The 26,449-nt window shown below is 37.7% G+C and overlaps 1 protein-coding gene across 6 annotated transcripts in view; it reads right to left on the bottom strand.

The window, feature by feature from the left end:
* Positions 1 to 26,449, bottom strand: part of MTCL1 (microtubule crosslinking factor 1) — a 116,259-nt gene that overhangs the window by 42,287 nt on the left and 47,523 nt on the right. For 2 of the 6 annotated variants that reach the window (XM_020793491.3, XM_020793494.3), the window contains exons 4-7: positions 23,933 to 23,992; positions 15,027 to 16,346; positions 13,915 to 14,070; positions 316 to 408 (exon numbers count right to left, since the gene is read on the bottom strand). In XM_020793491.3, the coding sequence (XP_020649150.3) occupies positions 316 to 408; positions 13,915 to 14,070; positions 15,027 to 16,346; positions 23,933 to 23,992 (1,629 nt within the window). The remainder of the gene's footprint in view (positions 1 to 315; positions 409 to 13,914; positions 14,071 to 15,026; positions 16,347 to 23,932; positions 23,993 to 26,449) is intronic. The other 4 variants (XM_020793492.3, XM_078391534.1, XM_072998811.2 and 1 more) reach the window with 3 other exon arrangements.

The following is a 26,449-nucleotide window of genomic DNA, read 5'->3' on the forward strand; positions in this document are numbered from 1 at the left end:
GGTCATAGGGTTAAACAGGGAGTAAGAATCACAAAGCCTTACATCATCAAATATAATTGTAGCAAACATCTCTTCAACCTTGACAGTCACTATCCAGACAATATGACTGAAAGACAGAATTTATGGTTCTCCTTAATGAGAAAATTTCTTAAATTTTCTCCTAACCCAAAAACACTCTTATGGTATAGTCTCCCAATCTGCAACCAAACTATTCAGAAAATTTCCAAATTCTTACATTCAATACAAACACAAGAGGCCATGGGTACTCAGGAAAGAAAAACAGACAAAGGTCTCTCCAGGTGACTAGGTATTTACCTGCAGGATCCTTTCTGTAAATGTTTCTTGCTCCTCTTCTCGATGTTTCATCTCCTGCTCAAGTTGAGCCTGAAGCTCCTGAATCGATACATTCTGTACAGGTAAAACATGGCAGTCCCTCAGCTGATTAGCAGGACAAATATTTGTAGAGGTGTGACAAAACTACAGAACTAACACCACTGAGACTCACAACTATATCGCCATAATGTCAGTTCAGATGTTTTATGCTCATCATCAGTGAAATGATGCAACATTTGTACAGATGTGAACATTAGTGCACATGTCAACTGATGTGATGTATGTCTGTATGAGGATGTGTCTGCAGAATTGTGTTATTTAGTGCTTGCTTTTACAGAAAAAGACAGAGATGTTTGCATTCATCTCCAACCTAACTATATGTAGACAACAGCACATATTTAACCACTATCTCAGTAATCTCCATGTTGTTACTAACTACATCTGGATCAGGGGCTAATGCTGTTCTGGAGCCAAAACTCACACTACTGAAGTATATGGACTTTTTGGTTTAACAGAGATGATGCTATCATCTGCCACCCCCTTAAGATTTCTCTCTTCCTTCTGAGCTTAGCTGTACTCCTCACAGTTGCAGGGGGAGGCTGAGATTTCCATCAACAAAACATTTTGTGAGCTAACTCTGCAGTAATTCAAAGTATTTTGTGGTGGCTTTTTCTCAAACATTAAGACCTCCTAACTTTACAAATGATCTCCTCCTCATAGAAATGAAAGTTGCATCAACAATCATTTCCTTGAGTGATGCTGTTTTTGAGTGATAGAGTGTGTGTGTGTGTGTGTGTGTGTGTGTGTGTGTGTGTGTGTGTGTGTGTGAGAGAGAGAGAGAGAAACTTGATTTTAAAATATTCAGGGGCACTTCAAATGTTCAGCTACAATTTAAAAATTGGATGCTTATATTATGCTTGTTAGAAGAGGAAAACCACTCACATTACAGCATTGTTTCAGTTTTTTCAGTGTCTGTCTGGTGATGGTGATAGTTAAATTGAAGGCTATTTACCTTACAATGCCTCCACAAATATGTGTTTTAATTAGCATGGTTAATCTAAACAGTAATTCATTCTGTGATACAGAACCTTTATTTAAAGTGTATGGTACAAGCCTTCTTAATAGACCTCTCTCTTTGAATTGTGAAAAATAACTATTTAGATTATAAGAAGCAAGAGTGTATTTTTTTTTAGAAGAGGAAAATCACATAATTAAATTGAACAGTAATTTAAAATGTAACTTAAATCTTGTTTTACATCTACGTGATTTAAATCAAATCCACTCTGCTGGCAATTATACTGTTTTATATGATACATAAAATGAAGCCAGTTCTAATTCTAAGAGCTTTTATCAAGTTCAACTTTATTTCTGGTAAAAAAAATCTTTTTTTTTCTCTGGTGGGATCCCAAAGCTCCAGTCAATCAAAATAAGAGCAAATGATCTCTTTATGACAAAGTGTTATTCAGGGCTGAGTGAAAAAAAAAATTGAAAACTATACAGTTTATTTTTGCTGCAAGACCACTATTACAGTAGACGTGGGTTTAATATATTGGCTGAAATCCTGTTCCCACAACTATGCCACATAAGGCTCATTACCTCATCAGTTAGGGTGTTTTTTCCCCCAATTTCTGAATAATACCACCACAATAATGGCTTTCTTAGCAGCAGTGATCTTCAGAAATGTAATAATGTCCCTGCATTCCTCAGCAACGGACGACTTCCTATTGATCAAAGAGATTTTATGGGAGCCCTAGGATGGTGTGGGGAAGAGAATCAGAATGTTTTCATTTCTGAAAAACCATTGCATCTGATGACATCATCAACCTTATGCAGTGTAGCTGCATGAACAGAACTTCAGCCATTGTGCAGTTTGTCATAAATTCCATTAATAAAGTAGGTTTGAAATCTAAAGTTCCGTGTAAGGAATATGATTTTATTTTTCTGAGTCACAGTTCCTCATTCCCTGTTTACCTCCAGCAAATTGCTTTTGAATTTTGAGGGGACTCCAGAAATATTTACTACAGGTGCAATATTTGCTGATATTCATCACTGTGCCCAAGTTACATCAAAGGGAAAGAAAAGGCAATTAAGTCAACGTTTCCGGCTATCTCATATATGTCTAAACTGGCACTGTGTGTGTGGGGGGGGGATGTGATTACAATTTATGTCATAGGGACAAAGACATACAATGTAAATGATCCGGTACTACTGTCTACCACAGAACTACGGGGTGCTACACAAACATAGAAAAATACACTACACAGACACTCCAATCCAGGAAAGCTGTCATTAGCTTCATGGGAGGCAATGCACCTCCTGCCATCTTTCACCACATTTAACAAGATACTGTACCTGCTTCTTATATCACAAAACTGTTCCTGTCTAAATTAACTGGGAAGAAATAAGTAGTTCATAACCTCAGTCTGGCCACACATTATTTTTCATTTTCTCGCTCCTCTTCTACATAAGAACATATCAACATTGCAAGCAATTTCTCCTGTTTAGCTCCAGCTAGTCAGATGCTAATACCATTTCATTTCAGTTCCTGGATTGGGTCCTTAATACTTTTACAACAACAAAGCACCATTTCAAGAGACTGACATTAACGGACAAATATTTATTGCCTATCCTGTCACAGTTATTGGTTTTCAAAATCTTGCTTGCCAAGAAGTATCCCCACCACTAATTCTATGATAAATTTCAGGCAGCCGTCTTATCAAAAGAATTGACTGGAACCAGATTTCATTTCCATGTCCTGTGTGATAAAGAACATGTGTTTCTGATCCTTTCGTGGAATTACAAATAAAATTTGAGTTGCAATTTTAATTATTCAGACGTTTCAGAATTGTATAACCTGATTGAAGATTAAAGTTTCAAAAATATTATTTTGAGAAGACAGTATCAATCACTTTACTTTTCCTCCTGTTTAATGTAAAATAAACCATTATAGCATTAATGCTTTAGCACTAATGCTGGTTTCCAGGTTTTGTTCAGAAGTTTATGCTCAAATTCTAACTACAACCTAGTCTACAAACTATTCTGTATGAAAAAGAAAAGTGGGAAATCAATGTCAATCATCATTACCCCTCTCTGATACTTGCCAAAGCAACTGGCAATATTATGCACAATTTCCTGAATTTGTTTATAGTTTGGGTACTGAAATAACTTCCATGACTATTATTTTGTCAGGTTCATAACCCAACACACAGCACAAAAGAAACATAAGGAAAACATTATTTTTTACCTGCTACTAGTGCTACTACCAGTAGTAGACATGGTCTAGAGGGGCGGGGTATAAATTTAATAAATAAATAAATAAATAAATAAATAAATAAATAAATAAATAAATAAATAAATAAATAAATAAATAAATAAATAAATAAATAAATAAATAAATAAATAAATCTGCCACCCTACTTTTTAAAAAAATTATGTTTGCAAGATTATTGCTTCCATAAGTGAAATGTGACATATTCATTGTAAGAAATCCTCATCACCCGTATGCAGGAATGGACAGGAAGGACATAAATGGCCAGCGCATCAAAACATCCACAGATTTGCTGATGGTTGTGAGACACCATCAAAGTTATGCATGAATTCATCATATCAGTGGGAATAAAAATTACATTCACATTATGTATTTTATGGAAGATGAAACCAATAAATGAAGAACATTATAAAGTTTAGGTTTTCAGTTGAGTGATTTACAAATGAGATTTGCTGTAGGTACAAAATAAGAGCTAGCAAAATGAGAGTTTTAATTTACAGATACCTTTCTATGTAAAAATTAGATTGTCACATTAAAAATGAGCATATGAAAGACCAAAGAGAGATGTTCATACATTTTGATTAATTGTCTTAATTAACTGTCTAGTTTCTCTTTTCTGCAGTGGATGCCAAATTCCCTTTTCTATGTACCAGACAACCTGGGTGCCATTGCAGGAAGGTCAAAATGGTTTCTATTCCACTGCATGTCTCTCACACTGAGTCAACAACATATTATATGCTCTTACATATAATATCAGCTGAATGAAATAATAGGTAAAGGTTCCCCTTGATATTTAGTCCAGGCGTGTCCGAGTCTAGGACGCGGTGCTCATCCCTGTCTCCAAGCCGCAGAGCCAGCGTTTGTCTGTAGACAGTGATCACATGGCCAGAATGACTAGACATGGTACACCATTACCTTCCCACCATGGTGGTACCTATTTATCTAATCGCATCTACATGCTTTCGAACCGCTAGTTGGCAGGAGCTGGGACAAGCGACGGGAGCTCACTCCATCGTGTGGATTCAATCTTATGACTGCTGGTCTTCTGACCTTGGAGTTCAGGGGCTTCTGCAGTTTAACCCGCAGCACTACCATGTCCTTTGAATGAAATAATACACTAACCCTATTCTAATGCTTTATCAAAAAACTGCAAACCACCCACCACCCCACAACTCTTTGGCCAGCTTCTCCAATCCTGGAGGATTAGGAATGGCAAATGTTATTTGAGCAACTGTGGAAGATAGTATATTTCCCAAGAACAGACACAAAGCTAGTAGACATCTTTCTATTAGTAGAGTTACTAACTGAAATAAAACACTACCAGCATAATCCTGCAGATGCCTATTCAGAAGTAAGTCCCACTGAATTAACTGAATTCTTCTTCATAAGGAAAATGGCTATAGGATTGTTGCCTAAATAACAATGTTATATTTCTAACAAGAAAAACAGTTCAAATTCTTATTTTGCTAATTTAAGGCTCTAAGACAAACATTATAAGAAGTTCTATGGTGCATTCCTCTATTTTTTATTTTATTTTTCTAAATAGAATGTCAAACTTGAAGAAATAAGTATCTTCATATCTGGAAGGCCGTAGCACATTGACATTCCAGCAGTCTTTATGGCAGAGCAGTCAGCTTTGCAAATAAAGTCAGTGTTTGCCTCCCAATGACCCATCATGAAATTTGGAAAAGGAAAAAAAAAGCTGATTTGCAGGAATTAAGAACATAAGAAGAGCCCTGCTGGATCAGGCCAAGAGCCAATCTAGTCCAGCTTCCTGTATCTCAAACTGGCCCCACCAGATGCCTCTGGGAGCACATGAGACAACTAGATACCTGTCTCCTGATACCCCTCCCCTGCATCTCGCATTTTGAGGTACCTACTTTGGGAAGGTCACAAAGATTCCTGTTGTCACCAACAGATTTCTTTCAACAATTCCAAAAATGGGTCTACTATAACCCTTAGAGTAACCTGGGATAGGCAGTGTTTTACTGCAAAGACACTAGAGGAGAGGCAGTTTAACTTCGTCATCTTTTCTTTAAAGCTAGTAATCAACCTCCCTCTCTCTGAATGCTGTCCAACCTTCTTCCATTCAGATTTTACGTGGCATTCAAAGCTCTCATGCAAGCAGAAACATGAGAACAGTTTAGATCATATAGCACTATGTGCACTCTTACTGCATACACTTTCTTAAAGACTTAACACTCTTTTCATCCAACTCATTATTGTTTTGATCCAATACTATTTCTACTCTCTATTTAGAAAGATAATTCTTACGTAAACAATGGCAGAACTGTGCTCTATCCCTCAGTAATGAACATGCATCTCAGTGGGTATCTACTTCCTACTCTGCGCCAATGCAGCAAAGGAAAATAGAATTCTTATACTGAGGCATTTTTTAAAAGGACAAGTTTCTCTTGCAACATATACTTAACCCCAGATTTTACAAGTATTTTATACTAATAATTGACACTAATAACTACTGGTGAAGTTCAAATAAAGGTAGCCATTTAAATGCCCATAGGATAACAGTATATTTTCAAATGCAATCTCTAATCTAACAGTTAATATGGTTCCAGATGAAACTTTTGAAAAACAAATTGCAAGCATTTCAAAGAGACAAGATGTAGTAGTGATGAGAGATTTCAATTACCCTGATATCTGTTGGGAGGCAAATTCTGCCAAGTATGGCCCTTTTAAAAAAATTCTTGGTTTGTGTAGGTGATAATTTTCTCCCACAAAAATTAGAGAATGAAACTAGTGGACTAGTTATCCTTGATTTGATGTAACTAATAAAGACAAGGAGGAGGAAGTTGCAGTAAGGGGAACTCTGGGCAAGAGTGACCATGTTTTACTAGAATTCTTGATTTCAAAGGAAACCAAAGCAGAATGTAGCCACACCTATATGCTGGATTTTTAAAAAGCCAGTTTTAATGAACTCAGAACAAGGACAAGTAAGGTCCCATGGCAGGAGATCCTAATAAGAAAAGGAGTCCAAGAAGAGTGGGAACTTCTGAAAATGGAAATTCTAAAGGCAAACAATTCCAACAAGAAGAAAGGGTAGGAGACAGCAAAAAAAGGTCAGTGTGGCTTCACAAAAAGCTCAGAGAGGACTTTAAAAAAGAAAAGAAAAGGACACATATAGGAAGTAGAAGGAATTCCTGGCCACAAAGGAAGAGTACAGACAAGTAAGCAAGGAATTGCAGGGACGGCATTAGGAGCGCAAAATCTGAGAATGAACTGAAGTTAGCTAGAGACACTAAAAGCATTAAAAAAGCATTATTCAGGTATGTGCATAGCAAAAGACAAAGAAAAGAAACAGTGGCTCAGCTACTCAATGAGATGGAGAAATTATAACAGAAGACAAAGAAAAGGCAGAAATGCTCAATTCCTATTTTAGCACAGTATTTTACCAAAGGACAGACAAATGTGAAGTGCAGGTGGAGGGGAAAAGATTACAGCTGGAGATTGATAAACAATTAGTCAAGGAATACCTTATTACCTTGAATCAATTTAAATCTCAAGGACCAGATGAATTGCATCCAGGAGTATTGAAGGAACTGGCTGAAGAACTCTCAGAACCATTGTCCATTATTTTACTGAAATCATGGGAAATGGATGAGGTGCCAGACAACTGGAGGAGGGCTAATGTTATCCCTATCTACCAAAGGGGTAAAAAGGAGGAACCTCGGAACTACAGACTAGCCTGGCATCAATCCCTGGGAAAATTCTGGACATTGAACTTCAAGATGGATGCCAACAAACTGGCAAGTTCAGAGGAGGGCAACAAGGATAATCAGGGGATTGGAGACCAAGCCTTATGAGGAAAGACTGAAAGAAATGGGCATGTTTAGTCTTGAGAAAAGAAGACTGAGGAGATATATGGTAGCACTTTTCAAATACTTGAAAGGCTGTCATATAGAGGAGGGGCAGGTTCTGTCCTCAAACATTCCTGAGTGCCAGACACCAGAAGTTAACAGGAAGCCAGATTTTGGTTGAATATCAGGAAAAAAACTTATAAATGTTAGCACACTGCAGCAATGGAACCAATTACCTCAAGAGGTGGTGAGTGCTCCAACACAGGAGGTGTTCAGGAGAAATTTAGACAACCACCTGGCAGTTATCCTTTGATCTGTATTCCTGCACTGAGGAAGGGGCTGGACTCAATAGCTTTAGCATGATTCTATGATTCTATGAATATACCAAACCACTCTGAATACAAATAATTTACAGAGCAAAATGGAGGTATGGGACACAGAATCCTAAACTTTTCATTTTAAAATAAGCTGCAAAAATGAGGATTCTTTTTGATCCTAGTAACATTCTCCATGCTCTGCCCAATGACAAGAAATCTGAAGAACCTTATAAGAAGCTATTCCTTTAAGAAAATAATCCAGTGAACAGTTACTAAATTTAGCTCAACAGCTAAATGTTTCTCCATAGTCTGTCCTAACAACAGCTTCTTACTCATTGTATAGGTTATGCATCACAATAACCAAATGTGGCATATCCATAGCTTTCTATGATCCACACAAAGGCTTTGCTGTACTCTATAAACCACAGACTATCTTTTTCTTAAATTATTTGAAACACTCCAGTACCCATTATTATTTGCCATGTGATCCTACTGCCTCTTCCTTCCTGGAATCCAGCATAAACATCAGGCATTCCTCACTTTGTATATGGCAAAAATCTTTGTTATAATGCCATGAGAATCAGGTTGCTTGCATAAGAAATTGATGTAACGGTCCTATAGTAACCCCATTCCTTGGTGCCTCTTTTCTCAAGGACTGGAATGTATATTGAACATTTCCAGTGGATTTCAGCTAAACATTAGGAAGAACAGCTGGAAGGTATGAGCTCTTTTAAAGTGGAGCAGACAGCCCTGGAAGGTGGTGGACTCTCATTGTAAAGATGGGGGTATTCGTATCACTCCTGAGCACCTGGTTGGAGAGCCACTCTTCAACCTGGCAGCGAAGCTCATCATCCCGCCTCCTGCCAGGAGCGGCTAGTCGACCGCAAATTCTGGAGTGATAGGAAGGGAGAGCGGAGGGATGTTTTAGTTGTAAATGTCCTGCTCTACAGTTCTATGGTTCCATTCGTACATTAATTATGTATTATGCCACTGCCTTTCTGGTTTTTCATTAAATTAAGTTTGTGGGCCATGACTGAAATGGGAACCTCTATACATGATGAAACTTAACGCCTCCATCTTCATCTGTTTTTATCTTGAGATTTTTCCCTTCACAAACATACTTTATCAGCCTGATGATGCAGAAGTTTTAACACTTGGGGTGCTAGGACTGCAATGCTTCTGTTCAGCCCTCTTAGGAACTACACACATACGTACTTGGGAAACGTAAAATAATAAAGCAACAGCATGCTTCAATAATTAGTTGCCACACAAGGAAAGCACATCCCATTTTTAATTTGCACTGTGGATACTTTTGCTCAACTAGCATATCTTATATGTCAACTGGCTGGCAAAGCGCTGGGCTAGATCCAGAGATCCTGGATGGATACTCCTGGAGGCAGAAGGCTGGGAAGACCCACAGTCTCCTATGCTTCTAACAAGTGCCCAATTCTCTCCACATCTATTCCAGAGTGTAGATGAACTGCCCAAAAGAGCATATAAGAATCATCTCCCGCCTTTCTCCTTGCTTGCATGGTGACAGCATCCACTGAAACCATCTCATTTCTGAAAATTGAAAGCGACTTTTTGTTTGCAAGAGCAGGTCAGATTCAAGCCACTGTGAACAGTTGTGACTTCTATACCCCAAGTACAACTAAGGTAAAGGAGTAAGATTAATGAATTTGGAATAATTAAAGCCCATGGGTCCAGTTCTCACAGTCACAAAAGCAGATTAGAATAAATGATCCATCATTCAGGGAACAATCTGAAGGATCACTTAATGCAGATTAGTTAAACTTTAACATTTTGTAGCCAGTCTTTTGTTTCCATAATCAGGGTGGTTTATGGGAACATTTTCACAGTTTTATGTTAATCCATGTCTTTTATTCCAGACAAATGCACGCAGATGTTTTTCCCACAGTCACAGATAAGAATCACCATTCCACACTTCAAACACACTTTAGAAGAGTAACACAACTCCAGAGCTTTTGTTATTCTGACTGCATAAATCATATCTGTCAATTGTGCTAAGGGACAGCTATGTAAATGTTAATGTTCACATAGTCCTTTGTCCATAATAATAACCGAAATGTGTTTAAGCAATATCTAAACTCAATACTCCAATACAATCCCACTATTATTTCCCTGGTTGAAAAAGGTGATAAAACCACCAAATTAATGGTGGGCTCCCATTCCCAGAACTTCAGGCTGTTGTATTTATTATTTATTTATTTATTTATTTGATTTATACCCCGCCTATCTGGTCCAAAAGGACCACTCTAGGCGGCTAACAACCATAAAAATAATATAAGACAACGAAAACAGACAATTCTAAAAGAAGAAAGCACTACATTAAATCATATAATACACAAAACAAAAAACAAAAACAGAAAAGATAATTCTGAGTTTAATTTCAGCCTGAAATACTATAATATAAAAGTTGGTCTCTTCCTAACTTTACCTTAAAACAACATTACCTTAAAAACAACAAAAACCCTTGACTTCTGGTTGCCAAAACAGTAACATAAAACAAACCAATAAACAAACATATGTCTAATAGGAACCTAGGAATTCAGAAGACAGAAATCTAGAGTCACTGAGTGTGCAATTAATGTTAAGTTACCAGAGTATGGCATACCTTGGGACCTATAGATGAAAATACAAATCTGATGACTTGTCAAGCAAATGATTATAGGGCTTGAAAAGGGAAATTTATGAGCATCGCAATATCATTGGTTATGTTCATCTGAAATAAATGCTTGATATTTATTTGATGTTTATGTATATTTAGATGAAGACTTCTGATGAAACTGATGAACTTTTTTTAACAACAAACAACTCTGTCTTTATGTATGTCTTCATCTTTGCTCTTCTGTAAGTACAGTGGAGCCTCTACTTATGAACATCCCTATCTACGAACAATCCAACTTACAAACAGCTTCGTTCACAAAATTTTACTTCTACTTGCGAATGGAGCTTCAACATACGAACGGAAAAAAAATGCAGGGGAGGTGGGGAAAGTGTGAAATTTGAACTTTCAGTTGACCGTTGGCCAGTGAAGAGGGTTCTTGTCTGCAACACTGCTCGTCCAAGTGGTTAGAGAGTGGATAGGGAGAGAGTCTTCAGACTGCCTGGTACTGCCTGGTACTGTACTGTACAAACTGGTGTTTTTTTTTGGCTTTTAAATTTTTTTATTTTGAATTTTTGACTTTCTTTTTTTAAACAGAGAGACTGCCTGTTCTGGGTGAATACACCATATTTACTGTACTGTGCAGGGTTTTTTGGCAGCTTGGTGGGGGTAGGGCTAGGTGGGGGGTTATGTTTCTGTGCTCTGATGGGTCTTGCAGTGTAGATTTTAGTTTTAAAATGTGTGTGATTAAAATGTGGCTCTAAAGTTTGTTTTAGAATCAGAAAATACAGTATTCTGTGAGGGGCTGTGGTGGTTGTAGATGCACGCAGTCAGGCAGGCAGGCTTTAAAATGGAGTTTAGACTCAAGTCTCTGCCCCTCCCCATGCTCTCCTTTTGGGATGAGGAGGTCTGTGCTGGAATACAGTAATGGTTGCTGGTTGTTGATGCAGGCTGGCCGTAAAATGCAGTTTAGACTCCAAAGTCTTTTTTTCCCTTAAAACCAGAAAATCTTCTGTGAGGGGCTGTGCTGGCTGGTTTGCTCTAAAATGCAGCTTAGACTCAAATGTGTTTTGTTTAAAAAGTGTTTTAGACTCCAAACTTTTTTTCCCCTCATTGTCTTCTCTCTCTCTGTCTTCTCTCTTTTTCTGCTTAAAAGCACAAACCTTTGTCTGAGGGGTCTGTGTGCCCCAGTGATGACCTTCTTTCTTTCTTTCCTCTTTTCCCCATTGTTCCCTCCCTCCCTCCCTCCTTTTCATTTTTTTTACCTAAAAGGTGCTTGGCTTGGCTTGGCTTAGTTTTGTTTAAAAGCTGCTTGTTTTTAAAGGTGTTCTGTTTAGGAGGTGTTCCCCCCCCCCCTTTCCTGCTCTTTTTTTGACCTAAGTTCATTTTAGGTCAAAAGAAGAAAAAATCTCCCCCTAGTGGTAGAGGACAGATTAACCAGCTTTGCATTAGTTGCTATGGGAACTAATGCTTCAATTTAAGAATGGCGCCTCTTGATAAGAACGAAAACCAGCCAGAACAGATTAAATGGTTTCCAATGCATTCCTATTGGAAATTTTGCTTCAACTAACGAACATCTTCTAGGATGGATTAAGTTCGTAAGCAGAGGTTCCACGGTACTAAGTTGGCAGCTCTGGCTCTTAGACAGATTATAACTGAACATGTTGTCATCACTGTTGTTGTCATCACAGGGGTTATTATAACTGTTACTATTTAGGATAGTATATGTAAAATGTCCAAACTCTACTTATTTATACTAATATACATAAAGCTCCCTTTCTTCCCTTCTCAGAATGATCCTTGCTCACTCATTCTGTGCCTGGCTGAGTCACAACAAGAGTAAATCCACGGTGCATTTTTCTCTGCTGCAGCTAATGCTTGCCTCGGACCCACAGTTACACAATGCATTTGACAGACTAAAAGTGCAATCCTCAATAACCACAATGGTTGAGGACCAGCTGAGCTGTCAGTAGGCCAGGTGAAGCTATGCTGAATTTCAAACCCCACCAAGCTAAAGATGTCTGAAACTACTTAGAACTACCCTCAGCCTAAGCTAAGATTGTGCTGGCATAATGCCTGTTGCCCTGGGGGTAGAGGTGGTCTGGATCTAGCACAGCTCCTCCCTTGTCCCATTTCTTTTTTTTTCATTTTAACTTTTCAGCTGACATATTTTAATCAGCACAGCAGTTCACCTGGCAAATCCCTCTGCTGGCAGATATCTGAGATGAGCTAGCAGAAGAGGCTTTTGCTGGCATAAAGATATTGCTGCTGACAGAAGAGGCTTCTGCCTGTTCCAAACTCACCACATCTTTAGCCAAGATTGTACAGTCAGTGGCTACCAAATGAAAAGTGCATTCTTAAATCCCATAGTTCATGTGGCCTACCAACTGTCTTTAAAATACCTGTTCACTGTTTGACAGCCCATCAGAACTGAGCACAGCCTATCTCTGATAAAGACATATAGAACCCAGGTTCCTTTCATTTCAATAAAATTTGCACATCTAAAGAAAATATAATGAATGCCACTACACAGGCAGAGCACCACTCAAATTATGTACAGTTATTGTCACCCAGATGTAAACATTCACACCTGACTAGTTCTTGGTCAGATCATTACTCTGACATTCAAACATGGAAAGTGATGTGACAGTTCAGAATATAACACCTATGGATAAAGATAGTTACATACCATCAAGTCAGAACTGACTGTTAGTGACCTTAATTATCATCATCATCATCATCATCTGAGAGCTGCAGAGCTGGAAGAGACCCTATGGTTCATTGAGTACAGCTCCTGTCAAGGAGACCCAGTGGGGAATCGAACTCTTAACCTCTGGCTCCACAGTCAGATACCTGAAGTTATGGCTTCTAAGGTGATATTATTTAAGGAATGCTTTATTAGTTCCACATGCCCCCATGACTTTCCATAGCTATGCAGGGATTCATACGTTGATCTCTAGAAACCTAATTCCTCACTCTATCCATCACTATACAGTACTACATAGGTCCTCATATAACAGATAAAGACACAGACAGCAATCTTGCCCTTTCAAATTGCTTATGAAAATCTGCACACACAAAATTCTTGCTCATAGGAATGGAAACAAATAATGTAGAAAATGGGAACACCTTTATGCACTTAGATTCTCTTCACATAAAAGAAGCAATTTGGATTATGTCCATAAAAGATAAACTTATTTAGATCTTTTATGACATTGACAAAGATTTATGGAAATTATTTTCTATGTATTTGAAATACTAGAACCAAACTCAGCACAGTTGTGTAACAGGTAATAAGTATGAATATGAAACAGGGTGGTAAAATCAAGTAGCACATGTGGCACACTGGCTATCTGCTTACTTGCAGACTAATTCTGCCTATACCAAGGACTGCTTTGTTTTGCTTCATCTTTTTAGCAAACATTTCTAATTCATTTGCAAATGATAGGAGGGATACAAGAATGATTCCCCCTCCCATTTTGCCTTCATTTCTGTGAAAGATACTTATCACTTCCTTATAAAGGCAGAAAGATGCTTTTCATTGGCTGTGCTAACCTCTAGACTGAAAGAACCCTTGTTTCTTGGCCTGTAGAGTTTAAAGTCTCCATCAGCTCTGCAGAGTGGCTCAGTGGTGCCTCGTTGGTGTTGAATCTCTTGCTCATCTCCAAGGTCTTGGCTGCGCTGCCATTCCATCTGATCCCTCAGTTTGGACTGTTAGGTGCATGGGTGAGGGTTATAACATTTAAAAAAAAGAACAAGAGGGAATAAAAGAAACAAAAATGTGTAAGGTAGATGACAGAAAAAACTACAAGACAAAGAAAAGCGTGAACAGAAAAATTAACTTAAATGCAGTGGCATAAGAAAGTGAAGAGAAAAGAACTAATGTGAATATGAGCAAAATAATGGGCTGAAACATCTGAAAAGCAAAAAAGAGAAAGGAGGGAAAGAATGCAAACACTGGTTATGAGGCGCATGCAAATGAAGATGCATGAGTCAAAGCAACAGCAAGCATATAAGTTATGGAGGATATGAGGATACGCGGCTCTTCCATTCTTACTTGTGCTGTGCAGAAAAAGCCATATCCGGCGTGGCAGCTGTGGCAGTACAGACATGAGCCCAGGGGAAAGACATTATGAGAAGCAGCTACAGGGCTTCTTTGCTCATCCCACCATCATGGCAGAGAGATGTAAAACGAGATTTTCAAGAATGCAACTTATTTCATTTTAGATTGCTATTTCTGGCAAGATCTTTTGAGAACTCATTTCATTTTAGAAAGAGTGTAGGAGCAAAGTAAAGTAAAGTAAAATAAAAAGGATAGTTTTAGTACAACCATTAGCAAAATAGCCAATGGCATGCGAAAGGAAATTTACATTGACATTATATTGTTAATTTTGTTTAACTTGCAATTGCAACAAAGTTGCTATGAATATATATTACAGCATTTGCTGTAACAGACCAGGAAAAAAACAGTATCTTGTTTCCATTGGCCTTTCTGCTGTGAGGAACAGCCTCTGTACCAAAGTAGTGGAGAATTACAAAGGAAAACCAGCAAGATATTTTGCAATATATACTTCAAAATTACAACAAAATGGCCATGGTTATAAATAACACCAGCACAACAGGAAAGAGTTATAGAATGCATGAAAACAAAGGAACAGCCCACCTACCTGAAAATCTGTGATTAGGTCTTTTGCCTGGTTACCAATGGGTGAGTCTCGGGAGATGGATGTCATTGTGGACAGAAAACTGGAAGACTCTGTGAGGTGAGGGAGAGGGGAAAGATCTTCTATTGGTTCTTTCAAGCCTTCCCCAATGTTGTCAACCTTCTCCAAGAAGGTCTGCAGTTCTTTCTGGAAATTTTTCATCTTTGAATTAATGGTATCTGTGAGTAATGGCTCTTCCTTGATTTCCATTTTTCCTTCATTGTTTTCAAAACCTTGGCCAGAGGAAGCACTACTTGTTACATGCACTTTTGCTTCATATATTAAACTATTTGTATCAATGATGAGACGGTCCATAGCTTTTTCAAGCCTTTCAGCTTCACGCTTGATGTTGACCAGAGACTCTGTGTTCTCTTTGGCCTGTGTGAATTCAGTGGAACCAATATCACTAACTTCTGATGGCTTCCCACTCCCAAAACCTGATGTCTTTTCATATACATCCTCAGAATCACTCTCACCCCCAATGGGTCCCTCTCTCTTTGGTTGAGGTAGACGGCCTTCTTCGTTGTCACATTCTTTCTTCCCTGTTTCACCCTCAGCATCACTTGGGCTTGAGGTCCGCAGTCCTAGGTGTGAGGCAAGATCATAACGCTGCACATTGGACAACAATACTCGATTCTCATATTGGAGCTTCATCACTTTCCCACTCAGTTCATTGATTTGCATACGGGCTGACTTCAGCTCTTCTTGCAAAGACCCACTGCACTTGGAAGCATTTTCATCAAGCCAGCTAGACTCCTGCCCAGGTTCAAACTTGAATTTATTTAATTCATTAGTTAACTGCTTATTATGGTCTTCAATTTCAGCAATGGATCTCCTCAGCAGTTCAGCCTCTTCTTCCACAAACTGCAAATGACGACGCAGTTCTGCAGCTGACTCCACAGAGTCGCCATAAGGTGAGGTAGGAATGCTTGCAACATGGTCCTGACTAAGACAAACTCTCTCATACTGGCACTTCATATCTTCCATTTCAGCCTTAATACCTCTGTTTTCCACCTCTAGTTCCACTAGCTTTCTGCCAAGTATGTTAGCTTCCTCTTCCACCAGCTTCAAACGAAGCTTCAGTTCAGCTTCCCTTGTGCTTGGTGGTCCTCCAGCTTCCCCAATGGGGAGAGGGCTTTCCACATCTCCATAGATGGACTTGTATTTTTGGAGTTCTTGTTCCAGTTCATCTTTCTCCCTGCCTAGCTTGGCCATCTTTTTACGCATCAGTGCTGCCTCTTCTTTGGCAAACTGAAGCTGGCACTTCAAGTCAGCACTGTCTTCCTATAGTTCATAATGAATATTAAGAAAAGAAAAACATATAGACAATAAATATACTGCCTGTTATTCTGTAATGCATGACAAATATATAAACACACAGCTGGCTAGGTGCTGGTAAATTTTCATATTATAGATTTGCAGAAAAATAACAGTTGATATAAATGTTTCAAGAAATTGCACAGATTTTTGAACTAAAGTCCGTTGATACAGAATGTAAAATATATATATTTTTACATCCAGTTATTTCAGAATTTATAATTCAGGAAGCTCTTCCACGAAATTATGTCAGCCACAAGAAGACACAAAGTTAGCAAGTAACAGTGTTTCTGCATATGTTTTCTATGAATTGTAGAGTTGTCTCTATGTGGAACTTTATCATTTATTATGCACATTTAACAGTGAAATCCTATACAAGCCTGCTCAGCAGTAAATACCAATTAGTTCACTGGGTCTTATTCAGAAGCAAGCACACAAAGGATTAAAACAACATGGGCCAAACCAAATCAAAGTAGGAAAATATAAGAATTTACATAACACCATTTGATAGTTTATGACTATAAAGCAGTAGGAACATAAAAGGCTTGCTGATTTGTAACAAAACAAATGAAATAACCCTGCCGCTTTTTATCAAAGGGAGATACTCGTATCTCTGGAGGTCATATTATATGAACTATCTTTTAGAAAATCAAATATCGTGTATCTCACACCAAGCCCTGAAGTCAAAAGAAGATCTTTCAAAAGATCTTGTCTCATTACCATATAAATTCTACTGGATATTAAATAGAAATAAAAACCAAGGCTAAGTTTCAAATTAACTGATGTTTCCCTAATACTTACGCTGCAAAGCCATTCAGCGCTGCTATCTTTCAATGAAATTATGGAGATCTCACCTCAGAAGGGGAATTTTGTCAAGACAACAGTCTTTGAAGGATGGAGAAATGGCCTCTTACAACAAGAGAACAAATTCATGAAAAAAATGCTGAAAGAAGTTATGAAGACCAGGGAGACTTCATCATACAACCGGTTTTCTGTAATGTTTATTTACTGTATGTAGATTATATTGTCCCAATATCAAAAAAAAGAGAAAACATGTTCCCATTGAATTAAATGGGAAAATGTATGCATTGGAAAAATTGCATATATGTATACAGAGTAAACAAGTAAAATAATGATGCAAATAATTTACCATTAGATGTACTGTAAACGGAAACAATCTGTAAATATATATATTATAGTATTACCAAAACAAAATAGAAAAACCACCTCTCTCTGGATTGTGTAAAAGGCTTCTCTGGCAAAAGTTTCTATGCAATAACAGAACTCCAAAAATATCAGAACAGTAGAATACTTTCTGACATCATGTATTATACTGGAATTATCATTTCTGTTAACTTGAACTTACTAGACTGCTGCAATGCCTTTTATATTGTTGCAAAGTATTATGTAGAACATCGGATTTTAAGCATATATATATAGGAATCTGAATTGTTCCATTGTTACTTTTTCATTTTCTATGTGCAGTATTTAGTTGGTTTATTAAGCTTTTGTTCCTTTTCATACATTTCTCGACTATTTTGTTACTTGTTCTTTATAAGTTTAAAAAGTCAGAGAAAGTTGTTTTTACTAACTGAATATAAATTATTTTATAAGACTTATCTTTAAAAACTGCCAGTTGGTTAACACTGATTGATTATCCAGCAAAGTCAGCTGATCTAGCAGAAGACGTAACAAAGAGTGCAATGTCATGCAAGATGAGAAGTAGTTCACTTGTGACCAACAGCTGAACACAGAGAAGTGTTGTGTGCACAGAGACAAAAACGGTGTCTTTGGACAGACCAAGCATGGTTTTCCATTCTTACTGAGGAGGGACCTCCTCATATTTTTACCTGTCATTGCAACAGTGTTGATCCCAGATCACCACCACCATTATCACCCCAGTACTCACTCTCCATTAGAGAGCGGATTGGTACTGTAGTATATAAGAACAAAAGCAACCTTAAATATATGGCTAGAAACTGCAAATACTAATGGAAGCACCATCCACGCTCCTTCAAGTTATGCATAAACAAACCTAAATTCACTAAATGGATTCAGGTATCCCCAGAGAAAGTTCAATTTTCTCTCTAAACGTAGTAATCCATATGGTTTAATGTCACTTAAATTCTTAATGTCACTCAAATTCCCTAGCCATGTAAACAAAAGCTGTAATTTAACAGTGTACTACTTTAACATGCCTATGCAGAAATATGCTTAACTGAATATTGGACTGCAGCTTGAATTAACAAAATTGTCAAACAAACTGTTATTCCAGATAGTGCCAAAAAGGGTGGGAAAGGAAAAAGGAAGGAAGGGCAGTTTTCATTAAGAAAGTTAAACATACTCATTGACATGTATTTTAGTTTAACTAAGAAGTACAGTACCTGCATGATCTGACCATATTCCTTCTTTCTATGCTTTATGTCTTCAATGTTTTGAGTGTTCACATAAACAAATATCACATAAACATATATTCATTACAAAATGGAAATCTAATTAAGCACAGAATAGTAAAACAGGGCTACCGAATGCTAAGCAGCAGAAAAATGACACACGATAGTGCAAAATAGGCAAATGAAAATCACATGCATTGGCTACATTTAAAGGCCACTCACTTTTTACTAGACAAATCCATAATGTGAAACAAGTTCCAAAACAGGGTGCTTAACTACACTGATTCTTGTCTATCTCAGCAGACATAAAATGCACAATGGCCGCAAATCTATCCATCCATTTAGCTTCTCTAAAATGTTTTCTTGTCTATATAAGACTATGGCTTATAGGACCATTCAGACAATGCACTAGCATACATTCAGCATGTACATTGAAGAATGAGATCTTAGGCTTTCTTCAAATATCTGCATGTTTAATAAGTAATTTGCACAAAGTCTACACACATACAGGTTCAAATCAAGTGGGCTTTGTTCATAAAACATGTTTTGGATAGATTTTATTTGTTTGGGTTTTTCCAAGCTGCTAAAGAGCTAGCCATTTAAACTAATTAGAAAAATGATGAAAATAAAGAAATAGCTAATTGGGCTAGCAGTGCAGAAGCTGTTATGAGACTGATGGCTTAATCACATTGCAAAACATATGTATTTATGTCTATATCTTTGGTGGCAGAAGGGTGGGGTGGGGGGAAGGAATAAGAACCAAATCTTCCATTATGTAAGTAGCAGAAAAATCTTCAGTGGTGTTGGACAAGCAGAATGTGGCTATGCCCTTACTGGAATTTTAGCTGGATGAAATGGCAGCATAGCTGGTGCCCAGTAAATCAATCTTGTGCCAACCTTCCTACCTTGCGCTGAAGAAACAGTTTTCTTTGTGTTCTGACTGCTGCTTGGCATTTTCCAAGAAGCTCCATTCTGCAGCTCTGCTGAATAGAAACTTGCTCTTTCAATAAAAACCAAATGCAGAACTACTACACTGTTTTCTTCTGTTAAAACCCACACTTTTTTGATCACTTGGTGTTTTTAGTACTTCTTCATTCATAAAGCAAAACTTTGTAAGGAGACATGCTTATGAACTCAGATCCAGTCAACCTGAGGTGCAACTTTGGTTAAAGATATGGGTTAAAACCAGTAGCCAGTCTGAACTAGAGTAGAACCAATAAATAAATTCAGTTCTTCAAACAACAACAATCCCTGCCTTTTATGAATGTGGGATATTGTGTTTCTGTATCTACAATTCAAAATGCCAGGAAATGGCCCAATATTGCTGCACAACATCATGCCTGCATTGCCAGCAGGAAAAAGGATGCCAAACTTTACATACAACGCTCAGCCTGAATGTTGACAATACCAAGGGCAGCAGTCAAGAAGGTCCACAAGATACCTGCCCTCTTGTACTCACCATTCACAAAGTGATAACAAAGAAAAATCAGAGACGCTGACTTCTTTTTTCATTAGTTTACTTCTCACACAAACACAAAGCAGCTGCCATGGCTGTTTTTCAACAAGGGTGAATTTAAACCTAGGGACAATTAATGCTACCTATTTCTGAATGTTTTTTAAAAAAATGTTTTACTTTTAACAAATCATGGCCTGAAAACCCTATGCCCAAATGTCCTTGAAACCGGCTCATAGCAAAAGCAGAATGTTTCTTACACCTGTGCCAAACTTGGTGCTGATCTAAAGTCCAGTTTCAAAATTATCCTCTTTTTTTTTGTTGGCCTCATTTTTAGAATTGCCTTATGGAATGTTGATGTGGTCTGTTGCACAATAACATAGATGCAGCTATAATGAGACTAAGTCAATACTTAAGTAAGTTCCATGAAGCTACTCTATTTGGAACTCTGATTTAGCTCTACATGTTCATAACCATAATGGAAACACTTAAGCCACCATGAGTTCGTTTTTAAGAAGAAAGGTGGGAGAGAAATATTTTAAATAAATAAAATGTTTTCAGTACAGATTTGACAACTCTACAGAAGAGAGGTTTCTGTCATAGAGGAAATTAGGTTCCACTGGAGGCATTCTGCTAAGGGACATGGGTGGAAAAGTAATTTTCGTCAAACCTTCTTCCCTCCTGAGACCTTACTGCCGGCTTTCATTCTTCTTTAGATCTTCACAACGGCTTTTCAAGGGAGCCCAGGGTTTGCAAGAACAAGGAACTGAGGGAACTGCCATCTCTTCCCCTTCTTCCACCCTCAACAGAACTCTAGTGATCACAAGTATGGATCAAATCCCATGTGCCATTAAACTGCTCAGGAATAGTTACTGTGTATGCTAAACTGTTTGATTGCTAGCCTCTCCAAGAGGAAAACGAAGAGGAAAATTATGGTCCAAATGTAGCCAACATTAAGGCAGAGCTCTGGAGAATCAGTGACACAAAGTTGCTGAAGCAGCATGTGCCTAAGAAAAAAAGATTGTACTGTATATTCAATCTAATGCAAGTTTACCTCAGATTAGTTGGGAGACAGTACAATTTGGTTTGCATGTCTGATATCTCAGCACTAAAAAGTTTACATGTGTCATAGTAAGAGAGAAAATAGTTGTTTGCCTCAACATGTACAATGGCTTGCAGCATCATTATGGATGGTACACTGTGCTTTGGCCACTGAAACCTAAAGATAACCGAATCAAAAGAGAGACACTTCAAGGGCAGAATATAATCTATCAATTTATAATTAATTCTCAGCTACTGCTAAATAACAGTGACTCAGTAATCAACTATAACTTGATGACTCCCTATGGGTCACTAAGGACATAGGTAGGAATCAGTTCTAACATTCTGGAAGAACTCCTGAGCAATATAATTTATCTTAATGGAGGGTTGTTTCTTATTCCTTTTCCTATTCACTATGCATATTAAGAAAATAAATGAAATGGCACCAAGATATGGTGATCTTAATACAGTGGTAGTGTGGTTAACCCCTCTCTTCTGTTCAATGTACCTGTGCATTCTTGTACAATGCTTAGCAATAGCAGAGACAGGGGACAGATAAGCTGATCTACAATGAATGCAGACAGCTAGAGAAATAATTACAAGCTGGCTTTTGTAGTAGCAGTTAAGACATGTTTCAGACAAAAGACAATATTCTTCTACAGCTGCTGAGATCTGGGGGTTCACAGAACTCATCACTGTTCTTTGACAGCCGAGTCTGAGGTTCTGCTATGAAATATGTTTCTTATTTGTGCTTCTAATACTTACTTGCTACAATATGACCTCTATTGGGACGTCCATTCAGGCTCAGGTGTTGTTGGACATTGACTCCCAACAGCAACCGCCAGATTGAGGAACGATGAGAAATCCAACAACTTCTGAAGGATCATAATTGCTTTAAAGTTCATCCAGTGTCCATAGTAGGTAAAAACCTGATACTTGTCTCTTGACAAGCACCGTGGATAGCCAAGCCATGTAAAATTACTGCTTTAGAAATACAGTACAACTGTATGTACTAGATTAGTATTAGATTTAAATGTATTTGAAGAAGACCCACTGAACTATGTGAGACTTAAGTTACTTGGGTCTCATCAAATTTAAAGTCAAGTCCCATCAAATCCAATGTACTGCTCCAAGAATGTCCCAGTTTGGATTCAACCTGCTTTCTTTCATTTGGGCTACAATTGGACTGGATTCCATATGCCTACTTTGAAAAAGAGCATCAGTTTACAAAAGGAGTTAGCAGTTTGTGGCCCTCCAAATGTTGTTGGACTAAACCTCCACCTGCTCTAGCTAACAGAGTCAATTGTGAAGGATGATGGGAACTGGAGACCACAAAATCTGAAAGGTTACAAGTTGTCTCCCTATGTAGTACAGAAAAGTCATTTTGCCATTTCTTTCCAAAAAACTTTTTAAAGTACACATTAATATGAATTATGTATACAGAAGATGCTTCTTTCCCCTTCAGGTGAATATCAGTAATAGCCAAAGAGAGAGTATCATCTTTCACTGGTGAACATAACAGTCTCCTATTTCTGACATTCACAGCATTGCAATATGTTTCAGTTGTTGGTCGCAATCCAGATCTTCTTTCCATTCATCTCTTCTTTATTTCTCACTTTGATAAATTTGGTTTGCCCTTCAGTTAGCCTTCTCACTTTACTTAATGCATCTAATAAAACAGGCAAACTCTAAGAGCCTGATCACTAGATTTTTATTATTCTTACTGAGAGAGATGTTGATTATGAAGCTACACCAGGATTATATGCATCCAACCCTCATTTCCATAGATTATGTGGACAATGTTAACATCTGATCAAAACCTTTGAAATGTGATGCCAGCGTAATAAGTTGAACAGTCATGCTCTGGCAGTACTACGACATTACTATTCTTGCAGAATATGTGTAAACTGCACCCAGTTGCTAGAACATCTCTATGAAAATGAACAAAAATGTTGATGTTGAACAATAAAGCCTTTTCCAAAAAATAGCACATTATTCCTCATTGGGTGGAAATCCAGCCCACATGCCCAATCTATTTAACAGTGAATGTTACTAAAGCTGGTGGGGGGCAGTGGTTTCATGTTCAGTTACATTATAGTCAGAGGGGGAAAAAGTAACAAAGTCCAAACCATTTTTCTCTGGAAAAAAAATTCAATAATTCAATAAAATCTTAATCCTAGTAGAGAAAGTGGACTTTTTTTTACTTCAAACAGATATAAACTGATGGATTGTGTGATCACACACTGTTAACCTGGAAAACAATGCTTCAGACGTGAAGAGAACAACATACGACGTGTTGTTTTAATGTGTGCACTGCACTTGGTGCCAAGATGCTCATTAGCACAAAAACCTTGGCACCAAGGATAAATTTAGTTAATGTCCTTAAGCTCTATCTGTTCCAAATACCCTGAGACAAGGTGATTTTATTTTTTGCAAGGGAAGTTATCTACACACATAATAGATGGGGAAAACAAGGCAAGAATGAAAGGCATCCATTGCATCAACTCTGCAGATTATTCCAAGTTAGAACTAAATTATAAGAATAGTCTAATAATTTTCCAATTTCTAACAAACTCCTAAATTGCCTGCAAAATAAAACAAACATTCATCTGCCCACTACATGCCCCTGTGATGGTGTTTTTTTTTATATGAACTTGAAGCATTACCTGAGCAAATGCCTTCTTTTCTTTGTGAATATCCCTGCTGCCTCTTCTCTTCAGGGAGCTCTGAGAAATACACAATTAAAAGCTTATGAACAACAAGCTGCATACAAAATAATAAGCATTAAGCACAGGTCTCCAAAGAAATCTACAGTGGACCCTTGACTTACAGACGGCTTGACTTACAGACTTTTTGAGTTACAGACTTCTCTGGCCGCAAAATTTAGGTTTGACTTGCAGACTGAGATTTGAGTTACAGACCAAAAAAACCCCATAATGGAACAAAAATGGCCTGTTACGGGATTAATCGGTTTTCAATGCACTGTAGGTCAATGGAGACTTGACTTACAGACTTTTTGACTTGAGAACCGCCTTCCAATACGGATTAAGTTCTCAAGTCAAGACCCCACTGTACTGAGAAGTATTTGGTTTCTCTGGCATTAACAACTCCTGAAGACATTTAATTATCTGTTGTAAGAAGTAACTAGGCATCACTCTAAAACTTATGACATTACAGTAACAGTGAAGTGTCTCCATCGTTGATCAGGCACTCTGCTTGAAACAGCATGTTCCTTAACTAGGACTGGTTAGATCTTCCCTCAAACACAAAGAGCTCACAAGGGAGGTGGAAGACGAAGTGCTTTTGATCTACACTGTTCATAGACTGTTTTGTACATTAGTATGCTTCTTAGGTTTTCAGCTAGGACACTGAAAAGGTTGCATTTGAAACATAAAAAAATTATTGGAATTAGTTTAAACCAATCAGTAGATATTTTGTTCCTGCGTACTGAACGAGGATTATTTTAGCCTCCCAAATGCAGACGATTATAATTAATCCCTTCTTACCTGTGTTCAGAACATCACAACTATTTACAGTTCACTCACTCAATCTGCAGCATATGCTCAAAATATTTTACAATTTATTTTTGTTTCTGCCCGATCAAAACATTAATCTGCTTTTAAGATTACTGTGATTTGTTATTGCTTATATAGTGCCAACTCTGAGCCAAGAGAATTCTTTGACTACTGAGCTATTTAGGAACATAATTCTGTGCCATCATGATATACAATCTGAAATAGGCCATAACTTGGATGTGTACATATTATGCACTATATTTCTACAATAAGAAACATAACCTACTAAAACCTTTTAGAATTTTGATAAATGTATTCAAGGAAGAACTACAGATAATTGCTGTGGTTGATGCGACTTTATACATCATGGCTTTTTAAAAATTTATTTATCATAATTATGTATACCATCTCCTTCCTCTAAAAAGCTCAAGGCCAGAGTGCACATTGCTCTCATCCTCCTGCTTTATTTTTATTACAACCCTGTGAGGGGCTGAGACAGGAAACTAGTTAATATCATGACTCAGCAGAGTCTTCTATCTCTCATTACCACTTTTTGTACCACTTTACGGCACAGTTCTTTTAACTGTTCCTGTTGTAAATCTACAAAGATTTTTTATACGCAGGAATTGTGTAACATTTACTAAATCAACAAGAATACATTAAACTATCTCTTTTCATTCCTCAGAAAAACCAATGGCACCCTTTTAATTGTGCATGAGTTTATATTGCAAAAAAGAGCATGCAGTGTTGCAGCAATCCTGAAGATCTTTAACCAACATTGGCAAATAGCATTTTAAATCATTGTAAGCCTGGGTGGGGTACATTGTAGCTTTTAATTTCTTCAAGGTGATACAGCCTTAATGAATATCCTTGCAGAGAATTAGCTTTGATTTCCGTTCTACTGCCATCAATTAGCAACAGAAAGGGGTGCAGTTTGCCAATTGCATTCATTGCCACATCAAGCAGCTGCTCCTTTCTACAACCCCCTTCCCCTGCACATACATGGTGAACAATGGTCACAGGAACTGGGGCCAAGAAGTGCAGCATGCCAAAATCCACAAAGTATAACACTGAATTTTTACATCCTTGGTTATCATGGTAACAATTGACACTAGATATGGCTGGATCCAGCTTCTCCCTGCTACTGGGAGCATTCCTTGAGTGCAGCTCCATTGAGAACACTCCTGCTTGTGGAAGAATGCACTGTTCAACTGGCAATTCACAAATAATTCTGTCCAGCAGCTGACAGCAAAAATTGCACAGAAGAAGACAATGGGAAACCATCTGATTCTGAAAGACTTTACGGCCAAAAAGTACCAATTACCCTTGAGAAGCAGTCGCTGAAAAACAAAATTTAGCAGGATGATACGAGAACATTGAAGACAGTACAATGAAGATGAGAGTACAGTGATGACAATAAGAAGGACCAGCATACACTAAAATATAGAAGGGGAAGGAATTCTTAATTATTGCATCCTCTGATCTTCCAAAAAAGGTTTCTACAGATACAAAATAAGGATTGGATATCTTTAAAGTATAGACTGTGGATGTTCCGGGTTGGACCCATAGATTCCTTCTCTCTGTTGGAAGGATCTTTCCTGAATGAAAGGACCTCAAGGAAGAGCTCTACATATAAAATAGTGTTGCACTATTATTCTCTAATCATTC

Source organism: Pogona vitticeps, chromosome 4 (genome assembly GCF_051106095.1).
Source record: "Pogona vitticeps strain Pit_001003342236 chromosome 4, PviZW2.1, whole genome shotgun sequence".
Lineage (NCBI taxonomy): Eukaryota > Metazoa > Chordata > Lepidosauria > Squamata > Agamidae > Pogona > Pogona vitticeps.